Raw genomic sequence first — 20,733 nt, 5'->3', positions numbered from 1 at the left:
AATCTAAATTTATCAGCTTCTTTGCTTAAAGCTCACAAAAGGTTTCCTAGTCTCTTGACATAAGGTGAAAATTCCCTACCGTAATCTGTCACTTCCTATGTAATCTAGCAACCATGCCTTCTCTTCATCCTTACCTGGAGCCTCTCTCCCTGTCAGCTTCTTTGGTACAGCCACTGTGGCATTTGTTCAGTCCTTCCGGATCACCACCATGGTTCCTGCCAATGGGTTTAGCACAGGCTCCCCCGTCTGTCTATAGCGCGGATCCCCTGCCCTTTCACCTACTTCACTCCTACTTGTGCTGTACTTAGTCGCTCAGTCGTGTCCAACTCTGTCTATGGGGATTCTCCAGGCCAAAATACTGGAGTGAGTTACCATGTCCTCCTCCTCACTCCTACTTGGCATCAACCATCAATTCCTCAGGGCTGCCTCCCTGACTTTCCTGACTGATGCCAATCTCACAGAATCCCAGATGCACAGTAATGTCATATGTGTGACTTCTTGTGTGTTACCTGGTTAATATCAGTCTTTCCCACTAAGCTCCCTGAGATCAAGATCCATGTCTGAATTTTCTCATTATTGGGTCCCCAGGACCTTGCAGGGTGGCTGGCCCACTGCAGGCACTCAAATATTTGTTGACTGCATGCATGGTTTAATGTCTGTCAACAAATAAACAATAGAATACAGCTCTTCTACAGGAGCCACTGTTTAGTTGTCATGGAGTGAATGACACTGGCGACAGTGGCCAAGCAACTGTTGCTTAGGAAGGGCCAACACACAACAGGAGACCAGAGTATGTGTGGCTGCGTGCACAGTACTCAGGACCAAGCACTCCGCTTGGAAGGGGAGCCCAATCCTCCTGCAGCCCTATCATCTACTTTAGCATCTAAGAACATGCCCAAAAGGTCAGTTGACTCTGCTTTATTGAGTTTCACTTAGGCTTGCAGGTATATTTCCAAAGAGTTATGTCCATGATGTGGTAGCCAAGATCGTGCAAGCGTGGTGCTTATTACCCACTTCAATACATCTGTAAATTGAGTTGGAAAATTAAAGAGAACAAATTTGCAGTGTTGATTGCAAACTGAAAAGGTGATAAAATTAACACATGTCTTTGATTGCCTCTTGGAAAACATTCGTAAATCAAAACTGGTAATGATTTTGCTGTATGACATATTGTTTCAAGTATCCATGAGAGAAGGAAATGATTTCAGATCATTCAAATATATAGAATTATGGGTAATAAATGAAAAAATATCTTCCTTATGTAATTCCCTTAGGGAACCCACTTTGGTTGAAAAAAATTTTGAACACTTAATAGGTGCTAGGTATTCCACAGGGCCAAGGGTAGAAGATATGGAGAATCTGCAGAACTCTTGTTTTCAAGGGCCTCAGAAGGCAATGGCACCCTACTCCAGTACTCTTGCCTGGAAAACCCCATGGACGGAGGAGCCTGGTGGGCTGCAGTCCATGGGGTCGCTAAGAGTCAGACACGACTGAGCGACTTCACTTTCACTTTTCACTTTCACGCATTGGAGGAGGAAATGGCAACCCACTCCAGTATTCTTGCCTGGAGAATCCCAGGGACGGGGGAGCCTGGTGGGCTGCCATCTATGGGGTCGCATAAGGTCGGACATAACTGAAGCGACTTAGCAGCAGCAGCAGCAGCAGCACAGACTTATGGAGGAGATCTTGACAAAAAAAAAAATAATAACAACACGAGCCATATTGCAAGTGTATGTTGTACAAAGTATACATAGAATGAAGGTCACATATCTTATGAAGGGGATAATGATGGTGCAGAGTTTTTAGAAAATCAAGAGTAGAAAATCTTGGAGGGTCTTCTCTAGTGGTCCAGTGGTTGAGACTTTGCCTTTCAATGCAGGGGGTGCCAGTTTGACCCGTGCTCAGGGGGCTAAAAGCCCACAAGTCTTGTGGCCCAAAAAACCAAAACATAAAATAGAAATGATATTATAACCAATTCAATAAAGACTTTAAAAATTCTCCACAGTAAAATAAATTATAAAAAAAAGAAGAGTATCTCGTAGAGAAGACCATAAAAATTCCAGGATATTAGAGTCCAGCTTCCTAACTTTATAAGTCAGAAAATTGAGGCCCCAAGGGTCACAGTCTCTTGACTACTTACTGCCAAATTCCTTTCAAACCCTTAAGTTTTACAGAAAAGAAGTTATATATATTTTTTTCTTTTTCATGTGACTGTTCAGAGTAGGGATTCCAAGTCTGTGGCAGTTTTACTCCATGCCACCATGTAGGGCCCCAGGCTGATGTGGCTTCAAGATGAGGCTTCCAAGGTGCGCCTGATAATTTCTGTGTTAATTGGCTAGAAACAGGAAAGGGCACAGAAGAGCCTGAATAGAAGGTGGTCAGTTCTCTTTTTCCATCAGAGGGCATTTGCTCACATGTTTACAAGACTACACAAAAGACTAGGCTATGTAGGCCAGCCATCGCCAAGTACTTCTTAACCATGTGACAGGGGAGAAAGGATTTTGAAAGACAGGCAGGTGCTTCGTCAGAATATTCAGTGCAAATTTACTGAAAATAATCTTTAAATCATTGTATTACCTTACTTTTGATGCTGATATCAATACCCAAACTCCCTGAATCATTATGTTTCTTTTGTTTTGTTGGCAGCATTTCAATATCCAAACAGCTGGCTTCAATAAAAGGTAAGGCCTGGGGTGATGGAGATGTATGTGTTGCTTCTCTACCAAGAGAGCATGCCAAGGGTTAAAAATAATAGGGCAGTGATATAAGAAAACTTACAGATAAAGCATGAAACATTTATAATGTCCTTTTTAAACATTTGGGAACTGAGGTCCAGTGACAGGAATTAACTCACCCAAATTTAAAGGCTGAGCTATAATAGGTACATGGATCCCTGACTCCTAATTTAGTGTTCATCCCACGTGGCCACATGGCCCTCCATAGGTGGCGTCCGCAGTGTGTCCAGAGCAAGACCATCAGCCTCTGATGCATGAATGTTCAGTGGTACTCAGGACAAAGTCAATCCCCAACTGCCTCTGTTGATTGAGCAAAATATAGTGTGCCAAACTCCTGAGGTGTAAACATTTGCCTTTAGAATTTCACTTTATCGGTAAACTATCTTTAGAGAGAACAATATTGTCATGGAAATAACAATGAAAGAAAAGATGCATTCATAGAGTTGGATCATTATCTTATTCCAAAACATGTGGCTTGTTTACAGAATAACAAATACAGCTGGATCCCACTATATTGTAGTTATTTTCCCTCTTAGATGGCTGTTCTATTTTTCCAAAGGAGACACTTAATATTTTTATTTAAATAAATCTTCATCTTGACAAAAATATTGTTTTTACACCATTGTAGCACAAGTTATCCATGATTTCTGTTTCACAACTTCAGGCACTTTGATAATTGTCAGTGACAAAATATCATGTCCATGACATGATGAATGTACTTGACATTTCTCACATAACAACCCGCTCTGGGAGATTGAGGGGGGATCATAATTCTATCATCCACACTGCCCTCCAACACACACTCACACACATACACACACATACACACACATCATTCCTAGTATCAGACTCCTTACATTAGACCATTGGGTCACATTTATTCTCATGCTTTAAGAAAACACAGGATAAATAGGGTTCATCTTGCCAGAATTTGTTTTATTCATTGGTAATTTTAAGTTTTATTCGGGGAAATAAGACAGGGCTAGATCATGGAATAGAAGTCAGCACCAATCCACATTTTCTCTTCCTGCTACTTATGCCCTTGACCTTTTGGGGGAGGTAGATGGAATGACAGTTGAACACATATTTGCCTCTAGCATCCAAAATAGATTTAGAGGCGAAAATTTGAGAAGTGCTTGAGTATTGGGAAAACTATTGATCTGGCAAGAAAAGAACAGAGATCAGTTTTTGGTTCTCCCATATACAACTGATGCAAACTTAAACAAGCCACTTTTCTCCTGTAGATCTTCTTCATTTGCAAAATAATAGTAGGAGTTCTAAACTAAGGTCATTCTGACCCCTTGTAGAAATGAGAGTTGTGTTTCTACTACACTAAAATATCAGGAACTCACTAAATGAAATATTTCATGTTTAGGGTTCCACATTCCAGAGCAGCTGAGGCTAAAGAGGCAGGGATGGTTCTCAAGTTCAAGTCAGTTCAGTCCAGCACACATGTGCTAAGGCCTACAACATGCTAGGGCCTGGGAATGAATGCAAAGATAAATAAGATGCAATGACTGCCCTCAGGGAACATATACTCTAAAGCTGCACTGTCCAATATGATACCCACTAGCCACCTGGATATGGGACACTTGCAATGCAATTAGTTTGAATAGAAGTGTGCTATAAGTGTAAAATACATATCAGATGTAAGAGACTTAGTAGGGAAAAAAGTGTAACATCTGAATACTTTGTTCATGTTGATCACAGGCTGAAGTTATATTTTGACATATTGGGTTAAATAATATATTTTAAAACTAATTTTATCTGTTCTATTGTAATGTTTCTAATGCAGCTACTTAGAAAATTTTTAATTATAATTGGGGCTTGTATTATATGTCTTTTGGACAGCACTGATGTAGAAGGAAATTGAGACCGATGAACAGAGTGTTTCAATGTGAGGGTTCAGACAAGTTTATGTTTAGGGAAGTAGAGCGCAAAGGAGGGGCATGTAGCCCAATTCCAGGGTTTGAGAATACACTGCCTGGAAAACAACGTCTAGAGACTGTATGCATCATGGTGAGGGGCCAGACTGCTGTGTGACCTGAGCAAGCTGCTTAACCTCTCTGTGCTTCAGTTTCCACATGTATAAAGCAGAGATGATACTGGGGCCACCTGAGAGGATGGACAGATGTAAAGATTAAATGAGTCAAATCATATAGGTCCCATAAAGGAGTGGCTGGCGTATAGAGCATGGAATTCATAATCATTCATTACTATTGTCCTTCAGAACTCAAACTCCAGGATTGTTCTTTTAATATTGCTTACTCCTCTCTCCCCAGAACTAGAACAGAGCCTGGCAGTAAGAACTTGTTGGAAAGATAGGGTTATAAGAAACTATGGGCAGATTAGTATCATTAAAGGGTAAAAAGTGAGATAGAAACTAACCGGAGAGATGGACATGCGTGCCTGGTTTAACACCCTCTCCACCACCTCCACTCCAAAGGCAAGAGCTGATAAAAGACGCTAAAAAACAAACGTCGAGCCTTTGCATTTTGAATAGCACTTCACCCTTCACAATATGCTTTCACATATTCGCTCACAACTCCGTGAGGCAGACAGGACAGGAATCAGGAGGCAACATGCTGAGTATTACTAAGGAAAGAACTCAACCATAAAAACAGGAAACCAGAACGCCTTGCAAAGTATCACCAGTATTGGTAGGATAACTGGAGCGCCTTGTTATCTTTTATTTTTAATGTTTTTCTTGTTCTGTTTTTACCACAAGCATATGTTATTTTGCAGTTAGGGGGAAATCCATGCTGTGTTTAAAAGAATGGAGGAGAAGGGAAAGAAGTGGGCTACTCCAGATGGAGTCTCCCTCTCAAATGCAGGCAGACCTGAACTTCATCAGAGGATTGGGAAGTGTCTGGTTTCCACACTCTCTGTGGCGATGCTCTTAGAAGGACTTATTCCAAACTGGCAGATCTTTCTGTGGCCTTTGAAGGCAGACAGACTTTGAAATCTTGCCCCTGCCACTCCTGAGCAGTGTGACCTTAGATTCTTAATCTCTCCATGTGTCAGTGTCCAATAAGCAAAATTGAGACGCAAATAGCACCTACCTTTCTGGCTTACAAAGCATTAAGTAAGATTATGTTAGAAAGACATCTGGCACATAGTAAACAAGAAAAGTGCCCATCATTATTTTCAAGCTCACTCACAGCTTGGAAATTCACCCACTGCCTGCCAGAAGGGCACATTCAGGAGAGGAAGAGGTTATTGTGTCCCCTGGGAAGTCTCAGACCCAGTAGAACAGCTCGTTTTAAAGCCCTCTCTAGTTATTATGAGTTATTAATAAAAAACTCAACTGGCAAAAATTACAGAAGGGATATTTACCTCTTAAGGAATTCAGATATTTCCTCTAAACAATTTGTTTGTTAAAAATAAGACTATTTATACACAGAGTTTATTTTTTAGCCACTTAAATTCAAGGTTACCATCATCCAGCTCCCCACCCACTCAAACACATACACCTCTGCTGAGGAAATGCAGACATGAGCTACAAGAAATATGCCATCTCCTTTGTGTGTTGATGAGCAGGAAAATCTTGGGTAACTGAGGACAATCTGAGTTTTAAATACGGGTTTCAAGATGTGGCAGAAGTGAAGGGAAGAGGTGAATAAGGATAGGAGGAGAACGAGCTCAACATAGAGCCCAAAGACACAGAGAACTTTCTGAGGCTGGAATAGTAGGCTAGATGAAGGGCCAGCCACTGGATGAGCAGACAGAAGCCGTAGGTCAGAATGAGACTGAGGATCAGAAGCCAAAGAGGAAATCAAGGCAGAAGAGGCTGAGGATACAGATTCCACAGACATTTATTGAATAAATATTTGTGAAGCACTTCCTGTATGCTAGGCACTTCTCTGAGTGCTGAAGATTCCACAGGCAAAACATCCCTGTCTTCACGAAGCTTATGTTTTCAACATGAAATCAGATCCAAGCCCTGTCACTTGGTCGTGTATCCTCAGCAAGATCAGATCCTGTCTTCATCTATAAAATGGTATAATGAATGGAAAGACATACTGTGTTCATGGGTTGGAAGTGTCAACCACATGAAGACATCAGTTCTCCCCAAGTTGCTCTCTAAGTTCAATGAAATACCACAATATTCAGGTTTTTTAGAAAACAGATAAGCTTATTCTAAACTTTATGTGAAAAAGAGAAAGCCCTAAAATAGCCAAAATAATTTTGGAAGAGAAGACAGTGGGAGGAATCTTCAGTGTCAAGGCTTACAAGATAGCTACAGGAATCAAAATAGTATGAGGCTGACAGAGGAATAAATACATAGTTAAGTGAAACAGAATAAGGGACCTAGAAATTGACTCACGCTAATATGCTCAACTGATTGTCGACCAAAATGCAAAAATAATTCAACAAAGTAAGGATAGAGTTTTAATTTAAGAGTTGGTACTGAAACAATTGGTCATCCACAGGTTACAAAAATACACCGCTACCCAAGTCTCATATCTTACACACAAATTAACTGAACATGGATCATGGATTTAAACGTAGAACACAAAATTATACACTGTTTAATTATACCTAGGGCAAAAATCTTTCATAAGAGGAAAAATTGATAAATTTGTCTTGATAAAAATGAAAAAACTTCTTCACAAAAGACTCCATTGGAGAATAAAAACAATATAATGACAGGGAGAAAATATTTGCATATCACATATCCTAAAAAAGACTTGTGTCCTGAAACATTTAAAACTCTCCAACCTCAAAAAAAAAGGTTTTAATTCATTTAGAAAGTGAGTAAAATCCATGAACAGATCTGAACAGATAAATGTTTCACTGAGGAAGATATACAGATGGCAAATAAGCACATGAAAAGATGTTCAGCATCATTAGCCATTAGGAAATACAATTTAAAACCACAGTGAGATGTCACTATGCACATATCAGCATGGCTAAAATAGTAAATAGTGACAACCCTGAATGCTGGCCAAGATAAAGGAAAGCTGGATCTCTCATACACTGCTGTGTGTGTGCTCAGTCGCTCCGTTTTGTCTGACTCTTTGTGACCACATGCGTTATATATAGACCACCAGACTCCTCTGTCCATGGGGATTCTCCAGGGGATCTTCCCAACCCAGGGATCAAGGCCAGGTCTCCCAACATTGCAGGTGGATTCTTTACCATCTGAGCTACCAGGGAAGCCCATTGGCCTGTAAAATGGTATAGCCACTATGGAAAACAGTTTATGGTTCTTAAAAACAAGAAATGGGCCTATTGTATAACCCAGCAATTGTATTCTTGGGCATTTTTTCCAAGGAAGTAGAAATCATATCTATATAGAAACTTGCATACAAATATTCTTACAAGCTTTATTTATAATAGCCAAAAACTGTAAATATCCAAGATATTCTGCAGTTGAGGCCAACACCTTGATTTAGAATGCTTTGGCAGATGTTTATGGACAGAAATTGTAGCCTCACCATTTGGTCTGAGTTCTGTTCAGAGATACAGTAAAAACTGAGAAGGTCCACACACGCTTTCCCTACACCCATTCCTCTTAACTGTTGTCCTTCCATTTAACTTTAACCGGAAAAAAAAAAAAAACCTAAAATTTTCAATGCCTTCTCTTTAACCATTGAAGAAAATCCTGATTCCTTTCCATCACCTAGGAGTTCAGCATGGTCTAGCCCCTACCCACTTTTCTAATCAAACACTTTCAGCTTCTAGACTCCAGTCACAACTGTTCTTTCAGCTCCTCCAGTGTGCCATACTCCTGACCTGAGCCTTCACATATGGGGCTTCCTGAGCCTGGACTCTGAACACCACCCTTATCTCAGGCTGATCCATTCCACCCTTTATTGACAGGTCCTTCCTCTCATATTAGTCTTAGCTTAAATAATAATCTACCTAGAGATGCCTCCAAGACCACCTATATATATCAGTACTTTTTCTCCCAGATCCACTCTGTCATTTTCATTTTTTTCTGTCTTTTTACCTTCTTTGCCTCATACATCATGTGTTGTAAATGCGCATCATATATGTGTATATAGAGAAACAATTATCAAAAAATATATATATAAAGCAAACCCATATGTATGCATCCATTATCCTCTTGATTACTGTTTCTTCTCCCACTAGATTATGAGATCAATGAGGGCAGAGGCCACTTCTGATTGTGTCTGAGCAGCTCAGAAATTACCAGGAACACAGTAAGTGCTCCATACAGAAGTCAGTGTTCAGACTGATCATCTTTCTTTGAATCCACAATTGTTGCACATTACCTGGGCAGAAAGCTATTGGATTTTGTTTTTCTCTTCATTTCTTCCTGTTCATTCATTCAACAGTGTTTAATGGCACCTGCAGAGAAGACTTTTGAGAGTCCCTTGGACTGTAACAAGATCAAACCAGTCAATCCTAAAGAAATATAAAAATATATAAAGGATATTAATTGGAAGGACCGATGCTGAAGCTGAAACTCCAATACTTTGGCCACCTGATTCGAAGAACTGACTTATTTGAAAAGACCTTGATGCTGGGAAAGATTGAGGGCAGAAGGAGAAGGGAATGACAGAGGATGAGATGGTTGGATGGTATCACTGACTCGATGGACATGAGTTTGAGTAAACTCCAGGAGTTGGTGATGGACAGGGAGGCCTGGTGTGCTACATTCCATGGGGTTGCAAAGAGTCAGACATGACTGAGCGACTGAACTGAACTGAACTGATGCTGAAGCTGAAGCTCCAATACTTTGGCCACCTGATGCGAAGAGCCGACCCATTGGAAAAGACAATGATGCTAGGAAAGATTGAAGGCAGGAGGAGGAGGGGGCAACAGAGGATGAGATTGTTGGATGGCATCACCAATGCAATGGAGTTTGAGCAAACTCTGAGAGATAGTGAAGGATGGGGAAGCCTGGCGTGCTGCAGTCCATGGGATTACAAAGAGTCGAACATGACTTAGCGACTGAGCAACAACTACATAGCAGGCATTTTTGCTGGTCACTGGGAGTATAGTGATTTTTAAAAAATGTGATCTGTGGCCTCAGGAGCTTGCATTTCAGTTTGAGAGAAAGATGATCAAACATGCAGTAAGTATAAAGTGGCAGAAGTTCTATAATAGAGGATGTACCGAGGGCTGAGGGAACAGAGAGGCTAAGAGTTTTCTTCAGTGAACCTTGAGTAGTTCTCAGGTGTCACTGTGTGTTCCCCACTGGAAAGGACTGAGTTAGCAGCACACTTTAAACCAGAGAAGCCAGCTGGGAAGATCACTGTGACTGAGGCCGTGATTCAAAGAGATCCCTCATCTATCGTGACATCAGAGGACTTGTCCTGGATGTCATTCTCCTTTACCACACTGGCCTGTGTGATGCTCTGACACAGAATATAAACTCCACAAGAGAAGGACTTTGTCTTACTCAGTGAAGTGTCTTAATGCCAGGGACTGAGCCAAGCACATAGTAGGTGCTCTGTAAATATTTGTTGACTAAATGAAATCACACATCAGAAAACCAAGGCTTAGAGAGGTCAGGTGTTTTCCCAAGGTCATATGGCAAGCAGGGGCTAAATCTCATCCTGATTCTACTAATTTTATTTGCTACTGAAGGGACTTTGGTTTTCCATTGTTTAAAGGTCCAGGATCAAACACTGGATGTGTTCCACCCTCAGATAGGTGGCAAAAAGCCAAAGGTCAGGATCACATTGACACACACCTTCCAGCGCTGTTCCCCAGGTTCCCCTGGAAGGAGGAACCTGATGGCTGGGAGGGTCAATTCTAACCTAGGCTACACGGTTGTACATTTCTTCTCTCACAGCTCTACGCAAGGGCTCAGATCTGGAAAAAGCCATCGCCACCACCGCTCTGGTTTTCAGAAACTCTTCTGACCCTGATGGTAAACTCGGAAAAGCTACTGCCAAAAATCTGCTGCAAACCCAGTTTAAGAATTTCACAGAGGTAAGACAATTAACAGGCACCAAGAAATGTGAGCCACACCATAACAGCTGGCATGAAAGAGTAAAACAGAGGGACTATTTTGGGCTTGGTGGTCAAAAAAAGACCTCCTGGAAAATTAAGGTATAGTTGTGATCTGAAAAATGAGATTAAGAGTGATCTAGGGGTGAGGGCTGGTGGGGAGTGGTGGCATTCCAAGTAGGGAATCTGATGTAAAGCATGTCAGAGACATTTGAGGTCCAATAAGTATTAGTGAAAAGCGGGAGGGAAGTAAAAGCAGTGAGGGAGGAAGCCAGGCAGGTGGTAAGAAGCCGTGTCTTACAGAGGCATAGCCTGTGGGCAGGAGGAAGCCAGGGATGGTTTCTTAATTCCCGAGGAAGAAATTACACCAGCTGCAGTAGGAGATGAGACTCCATGAGGGTGGGGAGTGAGGCAAAGAAGAGAGGAACTGTGGGGAAGGAATGCAAATACAAGAAGACGTTGGTTTGGGCTAAGGTGGCAAGTATAAGGGGCCTTTGGAAGGTGGAATGAACAGGATCTGCTGTGACCGTTGAAGAACAGGAGGGAGCAAATAATGATATGTCAGTTCTGACTGTGGGAAGAAATGGGTGGTGGATCCGTTTTCAGAGAAGAGAAAGACTGGAGAAGAATCAGATTGGAGGTGGGGTGGGAGGTGGGGGCAGGTGATGAGTTCTGTCAGCTTGTGTCAAGCTTAAGGTGTCCTTGAAACTTTAAAGTTGATAAATTCAGACAGCAATAGGATATGTGAGCAGAATGGTCAGAATAGAGAGATCTGGATTAAGCGAGTGACCAGAGGGAGGGACCTAAATGCTCTAGAGGCATCTTTCTCAAACCTCAGTCACTTGATGCTATCTTCAGTACTTTTTTTAAAAAGTAGTTCTTTATTTATTTGGCTGTACCAGGTCTTAGTAGCAGCATGTGGGATCTAGTTTCCTGACCAGAGATTGAGTCCAGGCCCTCTGCATTGTGAGTGTGGAGTCTTAGCCCCTGGACCACCAGGAAAGTCCCCTATCTTCAAGGTTTTTGCTGTATCTACCTATAGCCTGTATTAAAATTTACTTAGAAGTTTTTAAGTTAACACTCTACTTAAAATTATTTTATAAAGGAACTTGATCACTGTTCTAAATGTAAATTTAGTGAGTGTAAATGGAAGATAGTAAAAAACATAGATGACTGTACATTCTTATCTAATATTTATTTTCACATCACCTAAAATCACGTTATATTCTACCAGCAGTACGTGTTCAAACTTCAGAAAATTGTAGCCTTGGGACAATAGGTAGGAAGAAAAGAGGGCCTCATGCTGAACCTAAACCACCAGCATTTAATGGCAGGCAGAGAGAGAAAAAACTTAAAAGGAAACAGTCTCTCAGGTTCTATGTGTATTCTGAAATACATAAAAGAGAAATATTATAGTTCCTTTAAAATATAAATATGTGTATGGTTTTAGCATACTATAGTTACATAAGGTGCCATTCACTGGGGAGTCTGGGTCAAAGGCACAGCTTCCTAGGATTATTTCCAAAGAGCATGTGTGAAGTGTTTTTTGTTTTTTTGTTTTTTTATTCCACAAAGAAGTGAATTTTTAAAAAGCCTGTTTCATAGAAACAGTGAATATAATGGTGGTTGCCAGGAGCTGGGGGAAAGGGGTGATTTAGGTCAAAGGGTACACATTTCCAGCTATAAGAAGAATAAGTTCTGAAGCTCTAACCCACAGCGTGATGACTCTAGTTAGTAATGAGGTACTGCATACTTGAGAGTCTCTGAGAGTAAGTCTTAAGCATTGTCACCACACACATACACACACGTTAATTCTGTGCGAGGTAATAGATGTGTTAATTATCTTGATGCTGGTAATCATTCCACAATGCATATGTATCAAATCATCACATTGTACACTTTAAATATATACGGTTGTATTTGTCATTGTTCCACAATAAAGTAAAAAAAGAGCTTGTGCATGTGTGTGTGTGTGAAAGAGAGAGACAGAGACTACCGTGTGAGACACAGAAAAATGACTGAAAAGAAATGTTAATAATAGTTAGCTATCTTTAGGTAATAGGGTAAAGGGTTATTTTTACATTCTTCTGTTTTTTTTTTTCTGTATGTCCAATATTAAATACGTATTGTTTTTGCAATAATTTTTTTAAAGCTATTTTTTTTTTCAGCCAGAAACATCAGATAATATTTGACAAGAGATTCAAGATTCTGAGGAATCTTTACAGAGAGGGTGGGAGAGAAAATCCTATATCATCAGTTTGCATCAGAGGCCAAAAAAAAAATGACAAATCTCAGAGAGAAAAAGAGCACTGCATGTACTTGGCAAGTCCTCAGTGAGCTTTTGACAAGTGTGAGAATGAGGACCTAGTGGATGAGTCTCATCCTGATGTGATCCACTATCTCTCTGAGAACATCAGAGGAAAAGAATTAAAACCAAAGTTGCCAGGAAAGACATCTCAGCCTCGTGCCCCTCAGTGTAGACTAAACCCAGGAAAGGCAGCCGATTCGGGGCTCTCTAGCAGCAGACTAAGCCAGATACAGGGCAATCCCGCCCTCTCCTCCAGAAGAGAGTAGAGACGTATTTCAGGGACTTGAGGGGATTGCTCAGCCCTACCCGCCTCAGTCTCAGTGGTCCCACTGAGCAGTCCTACTGCCAGACACGCATCGTCATGGCAGAATGCTGTCTTGGACCACCTTCCCTGCTCTGCCCTGCGAGAGTGCCAAAGGCACGTACAGTGAGTGTAAGAGTCTCCGTAACCAACTGGGCTTCCTCCTAAATCCTCACGCAGGGTTCTCTGGGAAACTGAGCTAGACCTTCTGGCTGAGTCCAGGGTCTGAAAGGAACATGTCCTTCCTCATAAACCTAAACATAATTTGGGGGATCTTATTTATCCCCCTATAGTCAGTCAGAGATAATAAAACTGAGCACCTAAATGCACTGCTAAGAAGATCCAAAAGCAAGATGGCAGGTCAAGCCCAAAAAGACTGGACCTCATCAGCTCCGTGCTCTTAAAATGCACAGCAAAAAGAGAGGAGATAGACCTCCAGCAATCTCTGACCTGGGGGCAAACAGTGTGCTTCACACTTGTCAAGGGCTGCTTGCTCTGAGGGAGGCAGACATAGGTCCTTCCACCTTCACTGGCAAGTGTCACCTCTTGAGGAGCAGCCTAGAAAACATGAAAGGTCTTAAGCCTGTGAGAGGAATGTATCATCACTCCTGAAGTGCCTTAGTCATGCTGCAATGACCTTTTTTACAGCCAGCACATGGATGAGGGTTTGGGGTTAAACTAAATGCAGTGGATCAAATGACCTTAATGTTTTTTTATGCCACTTGGGAAGATAATTCACAAGCTGAGCTTGGAACTGAAAAGTTTCTCCATTTATGTGCTTTTCACAGGTTTTCCTTCAATCTCTTTCTGAGGTTTGATGAACTTTGGTTTGATTTATGATCAAGCTAAGTGCTAAACAATCTTTCAAAGCACATACTTTCTTTTAGCATATTTTACTCCATTTTTCTGGATAATCAAACTCTGTAGATCACATAGTGGATACCTCCAATGACAAAGGGATTGTAATTTGAAAATCAGAAAGCATAACAGTAACTGTATTTGTAGAGAGGTAGTATAGCTTTGGTTGGAGAAGGAAATGGCAACCCACTCCAGTGTTCTTGCTTGGAGAATCCCAGGGACAGGGGAGCCTGGTGGGCTGCCATCTATGGGGTCACACAGAGTCGGACATGACTGAAGCAACTTAGCAGCAGCAGTATAGCTTTGGAGAAGGAAATGACAACCCACTCCAGTGTATCTTGCCTGGAAAATCCCAGGGACGGCGGAGCCTGGGTGGGCTGCCGTTTATGGGGTCACACAGAGTCGGACACGACTGAAGCAACTTAGCAGTAGCAGCAGTATAGCTTAGCGGTTGAGTGAGGACTCCAGAATCAGGTAGCCAATGCAATGAATCCTGGTTCCACGCTCATAGCTATCTGTGATGATGTGGTGTTAGTTGCTCAGTCATGTCTGACTCTTCATGACCCCATGGACTGCAGCCTGCCAGGCTGTTCATCCATGAATTTCTCCAGGCAAGAATACTGTAGTGGATAGCCATTCACTTCTCCAGGGATCTTCCTGACACAGGGATTGAACCTAGGTCTCCTGTGTTGCAGGCAGATTCTATTACCATCTGAGCCACCAGGGAAGTTTGGGGCAAATTACTTTATTCTCACTGAGTCTCTGGCCTTCCACTGTAGAGTGGGAAAATAATGTGTATTCAATAAGGTCACTGTGAGCACTCAGATAACCCATGAAAAGATGTAACACATTGCTTGACTAGTAGGGCTGGTAGCAACTTGACATGTTAATAACATGTTTACTATTGCTTATTATCTATAAAACCAAGGCAGCACAATGAATTAGGCTTTTTACTTTTCATTCTTACAGGGACAAGAAACCAAAGCAAGGTACAAAGACCTCCTTTCTGAACTTGACGAACACACAGAAAATAAGCTGGATTTTGAGGATTTCATGGTCTTACTGTTAAGCGTCACTATAATGTCAGATTTGCTCCAAAATATATGGAGTGTAAAAATTACACAATAATCAGCTTTAAATAAATAGTTAGGCAGATTAATGGCAAAATACAATGTTAAATGATTTAAAATGTTTTCATTTTATTTTTGATCAATTGATCGTGCACCTGGGGTTGCCTAGGGTGGGTCTGATTGCTAATATTCAGACCCCTTGTCACTACAGAAATCTATGCACACTCTTCAGGAATGTTTAAATAACATGATATAATCTCTGATGCTTTATAATATAATAGGTTTGATACCACCAAATATTGCATTGCTTCTGTTGTGTCAGTAGTGTCTTAGAGCACTTCCTTATAGTCATTGAACCCCTCACTCATTCATCCATCAAACAATGTGTATTGAGCTTCTACTTGATGGTATTGCTAAGGACAAAGTAATGAATCAGCCAATCTCTGCCCTCAGACATGCCTACCAGAGTCTTAGCAGAGGAGACAGACTGTGAACATTTTATCAATCAATTTCTTATACAGTATAATTATAATTGTGATAAGGGCTACAGGTTGCTGAAAGAGTTGTTATCACGTGACTTGGGATCAAAGGTCAGAGAAGCTCTACTGGCCTTCTGCAAAAGGCAAAACTGTAAGAGGAAGAAAACAGATCTGCGGCTGCCGGGACTGTGGGTAGGACATGGAGATGGGCATGAGGGCACTTTTAGGGGGATGGAGATGTTCCATAGCTTGATTGTGGTGATGGGTACATGACTGCACACATTTGCCAAACTCTTAGAACTGCACACACAAAAGCGGGGGGGTGGATTTTACTTTATGTGAATTCTGCCTATATGTTACTTGTTGTGTTAGTCACTCAGTCGTGTCCGACTCTCTGTGACCCTGTGGACCATAACCCACCAGGCTCCTCTGTCCATGGGATTCTCCAGGCAAGAATACTGGAGTGGGTTGCCATTTCCTTCTCCAGGGAATCTTCCCAACCCAAGGATTGAAGCCAGGTCTCCCACATTATAGGCAGATTCTTTACCAGCTGAGCCACCGGGGAAGCCCTATATATGACTTAAAACCCCATAAATCCCAATATCTTTGTAATTTCTGGCCATGATTTAACCAACAATTCCTTGACAATATGATCTAAAAATGGTCATGTCCTCAGGACACACATTCCCTGTGGCTATACCTGAATTCCTGAGTTTAAATTATACACACACATCAGTCAATGCCTAAGTCTTTGAGATAGACTTTCACCAAGACTTTAATTCATTCCAGAATTATGGTAGCTTCCTAAGTTACCTCCCTCACCTCCCCTTTTCCTTCCAATCCAACACTGTAAGCCTCAGAGACACATGTTAAGGGATCCTTTCCAAAGGAGAACCTCCATCCCTGGTCTAGAGAAGTGTTATCTCATCCTCTGTGTGTGTGTGTGTGTGTGTGTGTGTGTGTGTGTGTGTGTGCACACGTGTGGGCATGCATGTGCCTGTGTGTGCTCAGTCATGCCTGACTCTTTGCAACCCCATAATCCACTGGGTCCTCTGTCCATGAAATTCTACAGGCAAGAATACTGGAGTGTGTTGCCATGTTTCTAGTCTGTGGGATCAAACCCATGCCTCTTGTGTCTCCTGCATTAGCAAGCAGATTCCTTACCAGTGCACCACCTAGGAAGCCTGTTATCCCATCCTGTAGTGTTCCAAATCCACCAAGACCAGATTCCTTAGCCCTCCTTACTTTCCAAACCTTAGTCTAAGTTCAAAAGTCTACACGTTTTCCCCATCAGGGAAAGCCCCAAACTTTACCCTCTGTCACCATTTTCATAGAAGGAATGTGCATTCAACAGGACTCGACTCATGTGCCAGGCACTTCATAAATATTAACTCAATTCCCATCATAACCCTCTGAGGTTGGCATTAGTATTATAATCTCACAGATGAGGAAACCGAAGCACCGAGGTTTTGATTTTTCCAAAGTCACACAGCAGGCAGATTGCTGAGTTCTCTGCCGTCCTTGTGGGCATTGTCAATTTTGTTTTAATACTAGACTTCATCGTGAGCAATAATACTACAATTCAACAAAAATAACTGTGCACATTTCAGGCACTGTGTGAGAGAGAGTGTGGTACCAGCTGGGCCCTGGAGAGCCATTTGGCATTCCTCAAATAGAATCTGTGGGATGCACTCCATCCAAGCCCTTTGTATCTTAGTTGAAAGTAGCTGAATATGGCAACCTTGGTGACCAATCAAAAGGTCAAATTCACACCTTTCAGAGAAGGAAAAAAGAGACCCTGGCCAATGCTGTGAGGAAGAATCTTGGAGCCATTCCAACCCTGGGGCTCCCCGTAAGGATTTTTGAAACTCCATTCCAGATGGGAAGTTACTATCCTCTGAGGGGAAAATCATTTATAGAATCTATTTTAGCCCAATGCAAGGAATGAAAGCAGAGCAAAAGCTTGAGAAGCATCAGTGACAAATTGATGAGCATTACCCTAAGACTTTGGAAAGACTGAAGCTGAAGCTGAGACTTCAATACTTTGGCCACCTAATGGGAACAGCCAACTCTTTGGAAAAGACCTTGAGGCTGGGAAAGATTGAGGGCATGAGGAGAAGGAGATGACAGAGGATGAGATAGCTGGATGGCATCACTGACTCAATGGATATGAGTATGAGCAAACTCATAGTAAGGGACAGGAAAGCCTGGCATGCTGCAGTCCAAGGGGTCACAAAGAGTTGACACGACTTAGCAACTGAACAACTGCGCTAAGACACTGGATCCACAGAAACCTCACCCTTGGTTCTAGTTCCAGAACCATGATCTCTACTCTTCAAACAAAGGTTCCATCTTGAAAATATTACTGGTCATCACAGGTGAGCTTATGGATGCAAATTTGTCGTGAGATCCCTTGGTTGCAAACAACAAAGCCCACGGGAATTACATACACACATACATGTACACACACACAAAGGAAGATGGCACAGGTTGTATTTATCTACAAAGTCCAGTGGCAAATAAAGAAAGGGCAGAGAATGCAACGAATGTCTACAAAATACTGGAAACAGCAATGGAAAGCAAAGTCAAGCTTTTGCTTTCAGTGTATCTTAAATGAATTGGTTTATCTCCACTTCTGTCTGCATGTGGTCTCTCCCTCATCTCTACCTCTACCTCTGTTTGTATCTCTACTTCTTGACTAGCCTTTTTTCCAGATTCTTGGCCCAAAAGCCAAACACAAAGTTCCCGTCACTGACTTGACTTCTCTCTTTAAATGTTCAGCCAACACTCGGTAGCATCTCAGAAAGCCAATTCCAGTCCCCAGGAACAAGAACTGGATTGGCTGAATTCAAGTAGGGGCCACTCCAGATCAAGTTGTTTGTGGCCAGGGATGAAAGTCACGTGCCCACTCAGCAGGGCCTGTGGGAACTCTCCCTGCAAAGTATATGGACAGGTTCTCAAAGAAGGGAGAGAGGAGCTGGGGATGAAATGACTGACAGAGGAAATTACAAGAATCTCTGGTACAAAATCCATAACTTGGATGACCAGGGCAGTGTTATTTGCTTCTCAGGCACAGGCTCAGCAAACATGAGAACTGATGGAATTATCTCCTTTGTTATTCCAAGTGAAACCTTTCTTGAATTGTCACTGTGTAAAAGGAGGTAACCTGAGCCTCCCTGGGAAGTTTCCTGTTAAATATAGTTAAGATCTTCCTGTACAAGAGCTGTGAGCATGCTTGCAATTTGGTGAGCCTGACAGAAACATACCCAGTCCTAGAACCCCTAATTTTATTTCAGCATCTAAAAAAGGGTCCCAGTATGAAATCAGGAATTGTGCTTTAAACAGTCCTTTGTGAGAAAGGGGGAAAGGGCTGGAAGGAAACCAACAGGCATCCTGAACTTCAGCGCTGGCAGAGCTGAAGAGAGTTCTTAGCTGAATTCTGAGCTCTGAGAAGGGCCGAGAAGGCCAGTTTCCAGAATCTGGCAAAGGTCAATCCAGCCCATGGACAAGGGGCAACCATAACCCAGCGAATTCAGGCCTGAAAGACATTGTGCCAGTTTCCTCTAATTTCAATCTAGGACACATGACTTCAGATCTCTTTGGTCCTTTGGTGGGGGAGAGGGGTTGCAGTTTTGAAATAAGCGAAGCCTAGTGTAAAGTGGGCTCTCAGCGTGGTTTCCATTCCTGTGCACGAGGACTCCATTCCTGCCCCATGTGTTCAATACTTCATCCACAATCCTGAATCTAAGAACCATGAACCCTAAAGTTTTTCATACTCATTTGGTGACAAAACATGAGCTGTAACTAACTAGAGGCTGTTCGTGGTTTTGATTTTTTCCACTTCACATGAGCGTTCAGATGGTATGGGTGGGAGCTATGCCACTGGAGGAACTGCTAGCCTGGACAGAGGCTAGCAGTTCAGGCAGAGGGCTGGACCAGAGGGCTGGGACCAGAGGGCTGGACTCTGGTCCCAGCTTTGCCATCACCAGCCCTGGGGCCCTGAGAAAGCCCTCCACCTTTTCTGAGTGAGCCTCATGTTTTTTCAGATCTAAAGTTGGGATCCAAATGGGGCCTGTTTTCTTAGAGAAGTCACTGTGAGAGTTAAGGAAGCGCATAAATCAGGAATATAAAGTGGGCCTGTGTATATGTCTCATATCCATTCTAATTTGTCTCATTCTAGGCAGATGGTCATTATCATTATTCTTGACCATGGCTGCCCCTAATACAGCATCTGCTGCTGCTGCTGCTAAGTCACTTCAGTCGTGTCTGACTCTGTGTGACCCCATAGACGGCAGCCCATCAGGCTCCCCCGTCCCTGGGATTCTCCAGGCAAGAACACTGGAATGGCTTGCCATTCCCTTCTCCGAATACAGCATCTACTACACTCATAAATAACTTTACGAGATTGGTATTATTATCTCCATTTCACCAAAGAAGATGAACTTTAGAGAGGTCGAGTGACTTACCAGGGCCACACAGCAGTAAGTGGCAGATAAACCTGAGGTTTCCAACCCACATCCCTCTTGTGCAGCAGTCTGGCTCCCTTCTGTAATGGAGAGTGGATAGAAAACTACCCAAAGGAGAGCATCGCCGTGACTTAAGGCTTACACGTGGTCACAGTACGTTATTCTCCAAAATGAGGAGGAAGAGGAGGTAGAGGAAGAGAAGCAGCAGCGGCTCACATTTCCGGAATCCACAGGGAATCAAGAAGCATTAGCGGGAAGCAGCAACAATATAACATGCTTTTCCTTGCCTTTCTATGTCATTCAAGAAGGGAATTTTTCCTCTGGGGGAAGGCAGTGGGATTTTAAAATCTGTGTGACCTTTAGCTCATGGTTTTGCTTGAAGAAAGTATAAACGACAGGAGGGAGGCCGTGGAAGGGAAAGGGGCTGTTCCCAACATGCACGTGTAGGTAGAGGAATGGGGACGCTGATGTGGAGGGTAGAACCCTGAGTTTTCTTCCCAGGTCTGCTCCTGCTCACCTCCTTCCATGTCTCAGATTCTTCCTTACTTAGTGAAAGGGCTCTGTGACTAGATGTTCCTCAAATCCCT

The 20,733-nt window shown here is 42.3% G+C and overlaps 1 protein-coding gene across 1 annotated transcript; it reads left to right on the top strand.

The window, feature by feature from the left end:
• Positions 1-752: 752 nt before the first annotated feature.
• On the top strand, positions 753-15,505 carry SNTN (sentan, cilia apical structure protein). The gene is made up of 4 exons (XM_005892899.3): positions 753-902; positions 2,647-2,681; positions 10,507-10,646; positions 15,101-15,505. The coding sequence occupies exons 1-4, from the start codon at positions 793-795 to the stop codon at positions 15,257-15,259; spliced, it is 444 nt and encodes a 147-aa protein (XP_005892961.2). The 5' UTR covers positions 753-792; the 3' UTR covers positions 15,260-15,505.
• Positions 15,506-20,733: the final 5,228 nt, after the last annotated feature.

The sequence above is a fragment of the Bos mutus genome, chromosome 22, assembly GCF_027580195.1.
Source record: "Bos mutus isolate GX-2022 chromosome 22, NWIPB_WYAK_1.1, whole genome shotgun sequence".
Lineage (NCBI taxonomy): Eukaryota > Metazoa > Chordata > Mammalia > Artiodactyla > Bovidae > Bos > Bos mutus.
The sequence above is the reverse complement of the archived record's forward strand: the minus strand, read 5'-3'. Positions and strand labels throughout refer to the sequence as shown.